Source organism: Pisolithus orientalis (genome assembly GCF_024613125.1).
Source record: "Pisolithus orientalis strain OTSU chromosome Unknown F5J12scaffold_146, whole genome shotgun sequence".
In the NCBI taxonomy this organism is placed as follows: Eukaryota; Fungi; Basidiomycota; class Agaricomycetes; order Boletales; family Pisolithaceae; genus Pisolithus; species Pisolithus orientalis.
In genome coordinates, this window is record NW_026260927.1 from 17,677 (window position 1) to 31,007 (window position 13,331).

Below are 13,331 nucleotides of genomic sequence, written 5' to 3' on the forward strand. Positions count from 1 at the left end.
TCACTTTGTGGAGCATGGAATTCTGAAAATAGATTGCCTTTTGGTGGGGTCTTCAGCGTGACTCCATGCATCTCATGTCCCTGTCACCATCAGTAAATTGATCAATGTAGCCACTAACAATGAAACTTACAAGTGTGAGTGCCCACCCTCAACGCTGGTTGAATGTCAGGTTTACATGTTGGCCGGCATGGCTGATCTTGCAGTATTTGGAGGGACCACAACGCTGACACAACTTCAGTGACTTCTCCAGCTCCATGAGGGATTTGTTTTCCTTTTCAATCGCAGTGCTGTCTTCATCATCTGCACTGGATCCATCATTGTCAAGATCGAGAAGGGGAGGATTTTTGCCTTTTCCTGGTGGCTTCTTCTTGCCATGCATTGCATGTAGGGTAGACATATACTAGTTTTGACAATGATTAAGTATCATACTGACCACAAAACAATTTGAAACACACCTGTTCGCTAACAAGAATCTTGACTGAGACAACCGAGTCTTTCTTCTTCTTCCATGCAGAATTTACCTCCTCTAAGCATCCATCCCAGTCAGCCAGCATTCCAAGATTGATGGCATCGTCCTTCTGAGCAGAAGTTGAGAGCTTGTACGAGAGCATAGGTTTGCATGCAAAATTCTGACACCCAATAGTGCTGTAGATTCCATCCAGGACCTCTGAAAATGGAGTCCATTGTGAGAAAACAAGGTGCTTGGATCCCTCATTTGCTGCTTGAGGCACCAGTAAAATGACATCTAATAAATCAGGGTAGTAAGGGGCGACAAGTACATTGCAAGATGAAATAACATACTTTTGTCAAGTTCTGGGGAGTTTTCCTTGCAAGATACTGGCTTGACGCTGAGCCAGATGGATTTTCACTTGAGTGTGTCAACAGGAGAGTGTGCCAAAGTGCCATCAGTGTCATCAGGTGTGATACCAAGGCCATCCTTGTCAAGGTCAGGAGTTTCTGAACAAGGTGCCATGTCCTGGGAACAGATGGAGCTACTGTCAGGAACTTGATTGATGGGCAAACTGCTTTGGGAGCCAGTTTTTCGCAGCCTGCAAGCACTTGCAGACTTTTTGTTACCCATGAGGAAGACATGTTGTGTGCAGTGCATGTCTGGGATGAGGCTCATTAGTCAGCATGCACAACTCACACACAAAGATAAGACAGGCATGGACAACTACCTCAACAAGTGTGAAACAAAGCGCATTTCTGTATGATACTGTTCCCTAGGTATGTTGAAGGGCTTTATGGATCTGAAACTTTTGTAAAAAAATATGCAATGTGGAGTGAGCAATTTTTGTTACATGATTGGCACCATTTGGAGTGCAGATTGCTCTCTGTTGGTACAAAACAATGGAAAAACCACTGGATTTTCACCATGGTTCCCTCACCACCAGTGTATAGATCATGGCTAGAGGCATTTACAGCCATAGAAATGTGTAAATCACTTGCAATTGTTGTTATATGCTCAGAATGACCAAGTATTTTTTCCTGTCCAAAATAGCAGCTATTTCATCATGATTTCTACATCATCCCCTAGAGCTGATAATGCTGATTCAGAATATCAAATTTTCTTTCAGATCCATCAAGAATTGAGTGAAATATTTGAGATATATATTTTATCTAGGATACCTATGAGTTTTGTTGTGTTTGGCTGGTGCCCTCAGTACTGCAAACTGCTGTAAAAGGTATGGCACAAATGCTTACCTGTCCTATCCATCTTGTCTTTAGTTTATGTATATGCTTCTTCAAACCTTCCACAGTGGTGTAACCCCTTTTTCCAGGGCAACCATGATGGGAACAGAAGCAATCAAATAGCCCCTGAATATTTGGTGTAACAGTGATTATTTGATTGGTCTCCTTAAAAAAAAAAAAAGTTATCTGTCCATCCACCCTACCACCAGCACATCTCTTCTGATGCATAGTATATTCATTCTTCACCTCAAAAGTGATGGTGCACTTTGAACATGTGTATGGTATAATGGCAATTGGAAGGTGCAAATGAGCAAGGAGGAAATAGAAAGAAGTTCAAGTTCAAGAAGAGATGTAGCAAAAGGTGTAATCCAGGGCATCTCAATTTCAAACTCCACTTGAAATGAATCACTTGATGGCAGGTTGAATGGAGGCTGTGGCCATGTCATCAGTTTGCTATGCATTAGGCTATTTTTGTAGCTAATTGATTTTAGACATGTGGATTTGAGTCATGATGTCATTGTGTAAATATTTGTACATTTCGACAAACATTTTTCAATATTTGTGACATTGGGTATATATACTGCCATAACTTTTTGCCAAGTGATGCTTACACCTTGAACCCATACAACCACCTTCCAAATTTAGTTACAACCAAACTTTGACAAATAAACAATAATGAGTACAAACACTGCTGTAGGTGTCTGGAGTGATTTCGAAATAATTACATTTGTAATTAATTCATCAATTTCTTATTTTAGGCTCACACACCAAACATAAGCTATCCACAAATTTTCAACAGGTCCCTCTGTTGCAAGAGATCAACTTGCTTCTTTTCAAATTATTTTCATAATTTTAGTATACATGTATACTAAATTGGCACCTTTGTTCAACCAAGGTTACAAAAGAAGTAGCTGCAACTAGGGAGATGGATGAGATTGACAGCTGTTGAACAAAGTTCAAATTGGGTGGGGGCTGATGTGTGTTGCCACAAGTGATGACTTGGGCCATGGGCCTTAGTTGAAATGTCAAGTGTTCAACCCCTGGCCATTGCAACATTTGTTGGTGAGGAAGATGATGAACAATGCCAATGCAGATGGACTTCAAAACCATATGATGAGTGAAGCCATTCAAGTTGGCATTGACCAATCATTCATTGCAGGTGGGCTGGAGACTGCTGCCCAACTCACTCCCTACAAAAACTTCATTCAATGGAGTGGCAAAGCAACAGGACCAGGGGCAGAAATGTTCCTCATCAATGGTAATCACCATGTTACACTCATTCAAACTTTGTATGAAAAGGACATTGTTCACTGCCAAGATGCAATTGTGATGATTCATGAGGGGCAGAATGAAAGGCAGAAAGGTGATGCTGCAAAGGAATTGGAGAAGATCAATGAGAAATTGAGCCAGAAAGCTGTGTGGCTTGTTGAATTTTTTGATCTCAGTAAGTCCTAAAAATATTTAATATTAGTATACATGTATACTAATTGTGTGAAGACCTCATTTTCCAGTCACCACAGGAATCAGTTATCCTTTTTCATCTCTCAGTAAACTGACTATGCCCTGAAAAGGTGGACACTGACACAGAAAAATTGAAGAATCTCCTCCACCTTCTGTGTGGAAAATCTGATGTTGAAGCAAACATGGTGTACACACAGATTGCATGTTCCTGGTCAGATTCAAAGGAGGCAAACTCTGTCCACCCTGCATTCATTATCTCTCACTAAGAGTTGGCAAAGTTCTTTGCTCAAGTCTTTGCTTATACAGCCCTGGAAAGCTCAAAACTTTTGACAGTTTCACTTATATATGACAATTCAAATCCACACCTCACAGATGTAAGTAAATTTAATTAATTAATAATTTTAGAATACATGCAAACTAAATTCCTTCACCATTGCAGCTCTTCCTGGAAATATTCAAACCCATGCTGTCAGTACTAGACTTTCTTGCCTCCCCCATTCAAATGGAGGACTGGCAGACTGCTTGTCATCAAATTTTGGGTTGCCATGTGCCTGCAGAGGTGAGTCGAAATTGTATTATTTTAGTATACATGTATACTAAAATATTCAATATAGGTGGCAGATTGGTTATTTCCACTCTGCCAGTATCCCATCACAGGCCAGTGTGGAGCAAATCGAGCATGGACATGCATCATAAGTGGAGTTATGGCATTTTTGAAAACCCATCTGGACACCAAGGACATTGTGAAGCAATAAAACTGTGTCAATGAGGTAATACTATGTCATTGTTCAGTGTACTTTATATTCATCAAACCACAGCTTATTGCAATGCTTTTTTCGCCACTGCTGAGTTGCCCTTACACAAGTGAGGGTTGGGTTAGCAAAGTTGTTCACCAATGACTGGGAGAAAAAGCAGAAGGACCAAATCAAGCCATTCTTTGATGCCATTGGTGATGTCAAATGGCTGGACACCTTCCAGACCTTCTTGAAGGCCTATCACATTGAACTTGATGGTACTAAGCCATCATTGGCCTGACCCAAAGCAAGCATTGCTGCACTCAATGCAGGTCTTGATGGATGTGTTTCAGAAGAGAGGAAAAGTTACTTCTGCAATGTTCATGATATCCTCCATTTCACCCCTTTCCCCTGGGAGCAACTCACTCCTAACAAATATTCTCAAACATTCATCACTGACATGCTTCTTGAGGTTAACTGCTTAACTGAGTGGGAGAAGTTACTTTAAATCCCTACAATCTGGGACCTGCAGCAAAGTGTGCTTGATTTATTCCAAGGTTTTGGTCCATGTGCAAAGTCTCAAGCCCCCTGGCTGTATTGGGATGGCATGGAGAGTCAACCCATCCTGTCTCCTTCAAATCCATTATTGGCACTGATGCCCAAGGAGTATGCTGGTGAATCATTGGGGACAGCAGTGGAATGGGCTGCAAGTGCACCACATATCACAGCCCAAAATGTTAATGCCATGCAGAAGATTGTCAAGCTAATATCTGTGCCAACACTGGGGTTGTGTGATGGTGAAAGCACTGCCAAGCTTGACCCTGACCTGAAAATGCCCTTGGAGAATTTTTTGATGGTATTTGGTTTATTTCTGAAATTTAAGATACATGTATACTAAAATTATTATTTTAGAGTCTTGCAACAGTAACAGTCAAAAAGACCATGTGCTTGCAGGAGCCCACTGCAGACCTGACCCATACAGCTCCATTCCCCATGACCCAAGAACTTCTTGGGACTGCTGGCTTTGGGTCAGATTTCCAAAGCCTGCAATATCTGAATCCCCTTGAGGCTCAAGAATTCTGGTGAGGACACATGACAGCTGAGCTTGATCCATATGCAGTGCAGTCACTGCATTCTACATCAACCATAGCCTATTCAGAACAGGCAAGGTTGGAGCAGCAGCATGCCCCAGACAAGATGGCTAGGCATGTGAGGAAGTTTGCAAAGAAGAAGCCATCTTGCATCCTCCCCCAACCTGATGATGGATCTGACAGTGAGGGCCCAAGTACATCAACAGGTTTGTGTCTTTATTATGAATTTTAATATACATGTATACTAAAATGATGGATTTTTAGCACAAAGGCAGCAATTGCTGGCCCCCCCCCCCAGTGCATCACATCATGCATTGAATTTGCATGATGAATCTTCTGCCCACAGTGGGCCATCTGGTTCAGGTAATAAAATTTATTGACAATTTTAGTATACATGTATGCTAATGTGCATATCACACCCTAGATAAATGGCTGACTCCTGATGATGGCTTTGACACTGATACACACCACAAGAAGCAAGCAAGGACATCAGGAGCTCCAGATGGTGGATATGACCTGCTAGTGAATGTGACAGCTGCAGATAAGCTGCAGCAGATTACCCACACACCTGAGCAGTGGGCAACTGTCATCAAAGCCCTCAGTGCTACTTCAAAGTCCAATGTGCCAGTTGATCTGAAGGAATCCACCTTGGAGGCACTCTTATTTACAATCCATCACTCTATTAGGGCTAATCCCACAGATTTGGCCATTCTCTTGGATTGGGCAAAGGCCCTTCAACACTTCCCCACTGATCATGACATCTATATGTGGATCAAGGGAACCTGGGCCAATCATCCTGTTGTCTGGAAGGTGGTTGAGGGTCCATTGCAACAGTGGGCTGATGATGTGATGAGTAACTTGCACAGAATGGATGAGGATTGAAGGACACACCTTGTATGATGTTTACCCTGCCTGTATTATCTCCACATGTCATCTTGCAATGAATATTGGCCCCCCCCTGGCCTTAAAAACCATGCCATTTCATCCAAGATTGTGGAATTAGTATACATGTATACTAAACTTGCTTAGAAGTGTTTGGTGAGATGTCATATTTGTTTGTTCAAGAACACACTCTCAGTCAGTGCTTTGTACCTGTGACTTGCATATCCTGCATCAAGTACAGTACCTAAGATTCAGTGTCAATTCCAATGGATTGCCTGTGAAAAGGTCAACTTGGGTTAGTGTAAGCTAAACCTAATCAATTAGTATGCATGTATACTCAATTTACTTATATGGGTTGGTTACACATCACATGAGGTGGTTGCACTTGCTGACTAAGGGTTGTGCTCTCCCCATTTGGTGGTTGTGCTCACTGACTAAAGGTTGCACTCTCTCCTGTAGTGCAAGATACATGTATCTTAAGAGCAATGGAGGTTGTGCTTGCTGACTAAGGGTTGTGCTCTCCCCATTGGGTGGTTGTGCTCACTGACTAAAGGTTGTGCTCTCTCCTGTAGTGCAAGATACATGTATCTTAAGAGCAATGGAGGTTGTGCTTGTTGACTAAGGGTTGCACTCTCCCCATTGGGTGGTTGCACTTGCTGACTAAAGGTTGCACTCCAGGTAGGATGGGGCATCCTTCTTGGATCAGAAGGATAGGTTTCATTCAGTGGCTGTGAGGTTTCATTCAGTGGCTGTGAGGTTTCATTCAGTGGCTGTGCAGGTTTCATGCAGAGGTGAGGGTGGAGTCTGGAAAGTAGATTATTAGTAGTGTTCAACACAGCCAAATGGTGTTTGGGAGGTTCAGGAGAGAGTGCCAGTGGTGTGGAATAATATAGACCCAGGGGTGTGTCAGAATTTAATTGAAAGTATACCTAGAAGCATCCAAGCAGTGATAAAAGCCAACAGAGGTCATACAAAGTATTAAAATTATCACTTTCTGTATCTCTGATACACACTTCCAAAATTCATTTGATGACATGGCAATTTAAATTGTATATACCTTTATGCATACTGATTCAAATTACATATTCTTTTTTTTTGGATGGATAGCCCTGTGCAATTGGTTTGTGTCATCAACTTATACTTTGGTCTTATTTGTCTTTGCTCTTGATAAATTCAACAAACAACCCAAAATGTGCAAACATTGAATCAATTTTGCAAGTCACTGTATCTTGCCTCCAGATAACCGGTCATAACCAGTTGCCTATTTTCTTCCCTTATGTTCATCCCTCAACCCTTGGTCCCTCCTAGTCAGTAGTCGTTTTCCAGTGGTCAGTGGCATAGCCATCAGTACTTGGTACTTTGTGCTCCCTAGTCCCTCAGTCCCTTATTCTTTGCTAGCCATCTTCAAGTCGGTCAGTGGTCGGTAGGTGTGTAGTCTTCTTTTTTGCTAATCAACGCCCTGCTCATCTTTTGTCCAGATAATCAACCAGTCACTTATTTTTGCTACTCATGTTCAGCCTTGGCTTCATCAGATGCAAGCCAGCTTGGAGCAATTCCAGTGTCGTCTCATACAAGCCAAGTGGCTGGCCTGAAAAGGGTGTCCTCCCACAAACTTCTGCATTGGATCCTTCCCCCCATGTCCATGTCTGCTGTCAGTGCTTGGTATTTGGTAGTCTGTAGTCGGTCATTGGTAGTCATTGGTCATCACTATGTCCACTTTTTTTTGCTAATCATGTGCTGGTCATCTTGGGTCCAGATAAGCAACCAGTTGCTTATTTTCTTCAGTTCATGGTGTGGCTGTTGCTACTTGGTAGTCCATAGTCCGTAGTCCACATAACCAACTGCTCCCTTATTTTTTCCCTAGTCATATTCTCCATCCCCTGTCATTATCGCTTGCTAGCCATTCATCAGTGGCAGTGGTCCCTGGTCACTACTACATCCCTTGGTAGTCTGCTTTTTTTGCTAATCACCTTGCTGCTCATCTTCCCTCCAAATAACCAACCAGTCCCTTATATTCACCTATGTCTGTTGTCAGTAGTCAGTAGTCTGTAGTCATTGCCATGTCCACTGTTTTGCTAATCAACTCACTGCTCATCTTCCATCCAGACAAGTGACTGGTTGCTTATTTTTGCTACTCATATTCATCATGTCTGTTCTAAGTAGTTGCTAGTTGCTCATCAGTAGTCAGTAGTCATTACCATGTCCACTTTTTTCACTAGTTACTTGCTAGTCATCTTGGGTTCAGATACGCAACCAGTTGCTTATTATTATTATTTTTGACTCTTGGTGGCTGTGTTTCTTCCCTTCACCAGCTTTCTGGTGGCTGTGCATTTATTTCCTTATATGGTGGTTGCCCTCAGGTTGCCTTCAGCCAACCTTCCTTATTTGGAGGTTGCCCTCAGTGGCTGTGTAGGTTGCCTGAAGGCAACCTTCCATATAAGGCAGGTTGCCCTTGGAGGCAGGGGTGGACTCTGGAAAGTAGATTATTAGGCACTTTTTGAATTTCCTTTTATAGTAGTAGGCACTTTCCAGACTGGAACTGTGCAGACAGTTTAGATTACTAGGCCCTCTTCATGTGTGCTTTCAAGGCATCTGTGGTTGAATACCCTGTTGGTTTAGTGCAGGATGCCTCAGAACAGTAGCATAAGAATACACTGCCTGTCCTGTGCACTGTAACCTGCTGTCCATCAGGTGCAGTAAAGGTTGATACTCTGACACATTTTTTGTTGTGAGTGTTGTGTAGATTTTTGTTGTCAAACTCTGCTCCACAGGTGCTGCAGGTGTAAGCCATCCTACTGTGTGATGATGGTGATGGGAGAGATCAGAAGAAAGAGAATGAAGGGAGGGAAAGAGAGGGAAAAAATACCTTTCTCATAATGGATGCTATATATACTGGCTATCTGTGGCTATGCAGAGCTGTTATCTATACATGGTAGGTGCTTTGCATGGCAGTGTGATTTTTTTTTGGTGGCAGACCATTGCAACTCATTGATGAGTTGCATAGTTGCCTTCTGCTGTATTGAATATATTATTACAAGAGCCATAAGTGATAAGATATACCTTAGTGAGGACAAGATTGACTGAGGCTCTGTAAGTAAGGGAAAAATTAATTAAATAAAATTAAAAAAAAGTAAACAAATTTAAATGTTCTCTGACTCCCATCACTTTCAAGGCTTTGCCTGCCACTCAACCTACTTGCCCATGATCTCTTGACTCAAGCCTCCTGGTGTATGGATGCCTGTACTTGATGCCTGTTGTAATTGTAGTACTGAATTTATTTCCATGCATTATAACTGAAAGAGAGCATGAATGCCTGTATTGAGTTGAGGCAACATATATTGATGCTTGTGGTTACATTGTTCTAAGATATTGAATCAGTCCCTTTGAGAGGCACAAAGGAGTCTTTGAACACAGGTCATTCAATACACACAGCATGTAGTATTAAGTAGTGGACTACTGTATAGATGTAGATCTTGTGACTGCCATTGCTTTCAAGTGCATTGCTACATTGCTACATCATGCCAAGCTGATCATACTACCATCTGAGTGTCATCTGAGTATCTGGCAAAATGAGTGGCCAATTTTGAGATGGGGGTGCATGGATATATTGGCCTGTGGGTGGTGATGGAACTAATTTTGCAGTGTTTGTAATTGCATTTATGGCTCCCCCCTCATCCTCATCCTTCTGCTCCTGCCAGTGGTTGTCCCATGCAGGGTCTGAGCCTCCCTATACCAAGTGCACATGCCTCCCTCTACAGCTCTTCTTTAAATACAGCTTACTGCCAAGAGGCAGAAGTGGAGTGAAGACATTGGCTTCAGCTTGTGTGCTGCTCAAGTCTTGTAGGCAGCCTAAGGTGGGTTTAAAGGCTGCAAGAAAATTACAGTTTTGTGTCAAATCTGGTCTGCCTGAAGTGGATATGAAGTGCACAGCAGCACAAGAACCTATGTGATGACTTGGAAGAAGAAAACATGTCTTTGTATGACACTGCAGATCACAGCACAGTGTGTGATATAGCAGATGGAGGAAACCACTCAGTCTACCCAACCAAGATTCCCCTTCCTCTGGTGCAATGTAAGAAAAGGATTCAACCTCAGATGCCGGATGCTTGGCATCATTCTGGCAACAAGGTGAGGTGGAACACAACAAAGATTACCCTTCCTCTGGCAAAATGTTAGAAAAGGATTCAAACTCAGATGCCAGATGCTCAGCATCAGTCTGGCCAGAAGATGAGGTGGAACACAACTGAGATTACCCTTCCTCCAGCGAAATGTTAGAAAAGGATTCAACCTCAGATTCCAGATGCTCAGCATCAATCTGGCCACAAGGTGAGGTGGAACACAACCAAGATTACCCTTCCTCTGGAAAAATGTTAGAAAAGGATTCAACCTCAGATGCAAAATGCTTGGCATCACTCTGGCCAGAAGGTGAAGTGGAACATAGTGCATCCAGATGCTTTACAAATGACATTGAGAATGATGATGGCCATGCAACCACCACCACCATGCAAATGACAATGCACAGTGCATGGTATAATGGATGATGCTGTGGTGGTGGAACTCACTCAGTCTACCCAACCAAGATTATCCTTCCTCCAGCAAAATGTTAGAAAAGGATTCAACCCCAGATGCAAGATGCTTGGCATCAATCTGGCCACCAGGTGAAGTGGAACACAGTGAGTCTTGATGCTTTACAGATGACAATGAGAATGATGATGGCCATGCCACCACCACCACCATGCAAATGACAATGCGCAGTGCATGGTATAATGGATGATGATATCATGGAGGAACCAACTCAGTCCACCCAACCAAGATTACCCCTCCTCCGGTGCAATGTAAGAAAAGGATCATGCCTCAGATGGAAGATGCTTGGCATCAGTCTGGCCACCAGATGAAGTGGAGCACAGTGAGTCCTGATGCTTTACAGATGACAACGAGAATGATGATGGCCATGCCACCACCACACACATGATGACAATGACAGCATGGAACATGTAATAATATTCTCAATATTTCATGCAGAAATAATTTTTGATGTTTTGCTCTATGATTCTCATGTGGAAAGACTTTATATCTGATTTGATTTTTCGTTGAAAGATGAAAGGCAGAATGTTTCGCAGACAAGCTTTGGAACACAATTCATCATTGCAATACGATATTTGGGCTAAGTAAATACTTCCTACCCCTTTGAACTTTCTGCTCACAAAAAAGCAGATTGTTAATTCCAAAACAAAGTGAGATATGTTGGAGAACTATTTATGATATATCACAAATATTGTAATGAAAATCATTCTGCTGAACATACATAATTATTTTATATGCAACAATTTGAGCCTTTCTGATACCATTGAGAGATGATACATAGTGAACATGTAGTCAGTACAATCTCAACTTTGTTGTATATCATCACTACCCATTACCCACCAAATCCTATCAACCCCTGTGTGTCATGACACTCTTTAGAGTACTCATTAATCTCCCCAATGTCAACCACCCTAGCCTCCCTTGTGTGTTGTATCATCGGCTGCAATTCAATTCTGTAAAGTTGGGACATCTCCCTCTCTTGCTATGTATTATTAAATCCATGTATATGATGCTGGCCTCCAGCAGTACTTCCAGCATCATTCCCCCCAATTTATCGTTGCCACTTTGTAATAATAATGCCCTCGGGGTATGTATATTATCTCGTGTGGTTTACTCGTATTGCATTCACTACTATAAACACATCAGAGTCTGGTAGAGATGAATCGTGGGCTCACAACAAGTGCAAAGGTGGCCCAGTCAGTGTGGACAAGGGCTTCAGTGCTGGACTGATACCCACATTTACCGATGTAATTATGGCCATCCAAGTCACTTGGATCCAGTTTGCTGCTTTTGTCCACGATGCATTCTGCCTATTATGCCTACATGTGTTTTCAGTGTCATAATCCATGTAGAGGGGGCAGGTGCTATGGTGCTGACAGTCTGAAGAGTCTTTGAAATATCACATACTGGTGCATGATCCCACCGCTGCTCTTTATTCAGTTCTACCACAGCATCTGACACTACCAATGCAGTATTTAGCTTCCTGATCATCACCCTGGCCTCTTCCAATTCCTTTCTTTCTGTTCAATGGCTGGTATTTGTTTGGGTCAGGGTTCTACAGCCAAGAATGAGCCTACATCATATGTAACACTCTCTGCCTTCTGCAAAACAGAAGGAGCATCAATAATACACATATGACTTCTGTGCCTGTTGGATCAGGTCACTGGTCATATGATTTTGTAGACCAGTTTCAACCTCCTGTCTCTGCCCATTCTGTGCTGCTCTGACCTCCTCCCACATACTCATCATAACCTCACCATTGCCCACCACACCACCCTCATTTCCCCTGCATATCGGAATGCACAGGACATGCACCTGAATATCCTGCAGTGAGAGACCTGTCCCATTTAGGACTTCCTTTGTGATGTCCAGGGGTCTGGTGCTTCCCTTTGCGAGTTTCTGTAAACAACTGCAGTGGAACCAATTTTTGCAGGTTCAACAATACCGTTGTTCAGCTTTGTCTGGGCTATATGGTTTTTCACAGACAGAGCAAGCATGGAAGGGGCCCTGATGGGGTGTAGTTTATGTCAGGAGTTTTTCAAAAATCGGTGTCATGCCATTTATCAATACCTGGATGACTTGTTTACCATGTGTGCTCATGGTCCACCATGTATATATATCCTTGGGTCCTATCAGAGGACCAAAACACCTTTCTGCACTGAAAGATGTGATGTCTGCTGGCGCTATGCTCTCCATGAGCTTCCAAGCTGTATACAAAATTCAGGGATGACTTACACACGATGGCCTCTGGTTCAATGATGTCATTGTGGTCCGATAGAACCAGCTCATTGTTGCCAATGTATTTTCTCATGCTGTTTGTGAGTGAGTCAAAGATACAAGGAACTCGATGACAGCCAGCTCACTTTTTGTCTCCTATATCACTCCTGCTGTAGTACCACTGCACTTCAACCCATGCCTTCTGTACTGCACATCAGAAGGGTGGACACCCACATGGCACTGGAAATCTCTTACATTACTTCTCTTCAACCGTTGGACTCTGATGTCCTTGATCACAGCATACCACAGGCTGCCATCGTCACCATTTACAAAGATGCTAATTAAAGCTTCCATCAGCAAATGACATGCACACCCAGTCTTTTCTTACTTATCACTCTTTGGAAGGTGTGGGTCATGTGTTCTGGAACTTCCTGCCTTCCATCCAGGATGTCTTCACCTGCACTGGTGAGGTTCGTCACTGGCTGGATGAGCTTGAATGACTGCTGGTGTCTAATTGAGACCTACCACTTAGCTTGGAGGATGATGGAAGGGAAAGAAAGGTCTTGTTGGATGGAGGGGCCATGTTGGGTTGGGAGGTGAAGTAAAAAGTCGGAGGGTAACCCGTGACATCGCTTGCAATTCTCAGTTAGCCAGGGCAGACCCTGAAAAA

The 13,331-nt window shown here is 42.8% G+C and overlaps 3 protein-coding genes across 3 annotated transcripts; 2 read left to right on the forward strand and 1 right to left on the reverse strand.

Moving 5' to 3' along the window:
* Positions 1–4,542: 4,542 nt before the first annotated feature.
* On the forward strand, positions 4,543–5,860 carry F5J12DRAFT_787755 (uncharacterized protein; the record flags this gene model as incomplete). Its single annotated transcript, XM_051743704.1, has 5 exons — positions 4,543–4,743; positions 4,800–4,969; positions 5,057–5,184; positions 5,243–5,341; positions 5,403–5,860. 5 exons carry the CDS (start codon positions 4,543–4,545, stop codon positions 5,858–5,860), a joined length of 1,056 nt encoding a protein of 351 aa, XP_051594135.1.
* A 3,969-nt stretch (positions 5,861–9,829) lies between these two features.
* F5J12DRAFT_787756 (uncharacterized protein) lies at positions 9,830–10,832 on the forward strand (the record flags this gene model as incomplete). The annotated part of the gene is made up of 5 exons (XM_051743705.1): positions 9,830–9,988; positions 10,125–10,186; positions 10,427–10,533; positions 10,648–10,766; positions 10,788–10,832. 5 exons carry the CDS (start codon positions 9,830–9,832, stop codon positions 10,830–10,832), a joined length of 492 nt encoding a protein of 163 aa, XP_051594136.1.
* Positions 10,833–12,064: 1,232 nt separating this feature from the next.
* F5J12DRAFT_787757 (uncharacterized protein) lies at positions 12,065–13,244 on the reverse strand (the record flags this gene model as incomplete). Its single annotated transcript, XM_051743706.1, has 8 exons — positions 12,065–12,230; positions 12,283–12,343; positions 12,390–12,451; positions 12,594–12,651; positions 12,680–12,756; positions 12,808–12,868; positions 13,050–13,118; positions 13,187–13,244. The coding sequence occupies 8 exons, from the start codon at positions 13,242–13,244 to the stop codon at positions 12,065–12,067; spliced, it is 612 nt and encodes a 203-aa protein (XP_051594137.1).
* Positions 13,245–13,331: the final 87 nt, after the last annotated feature.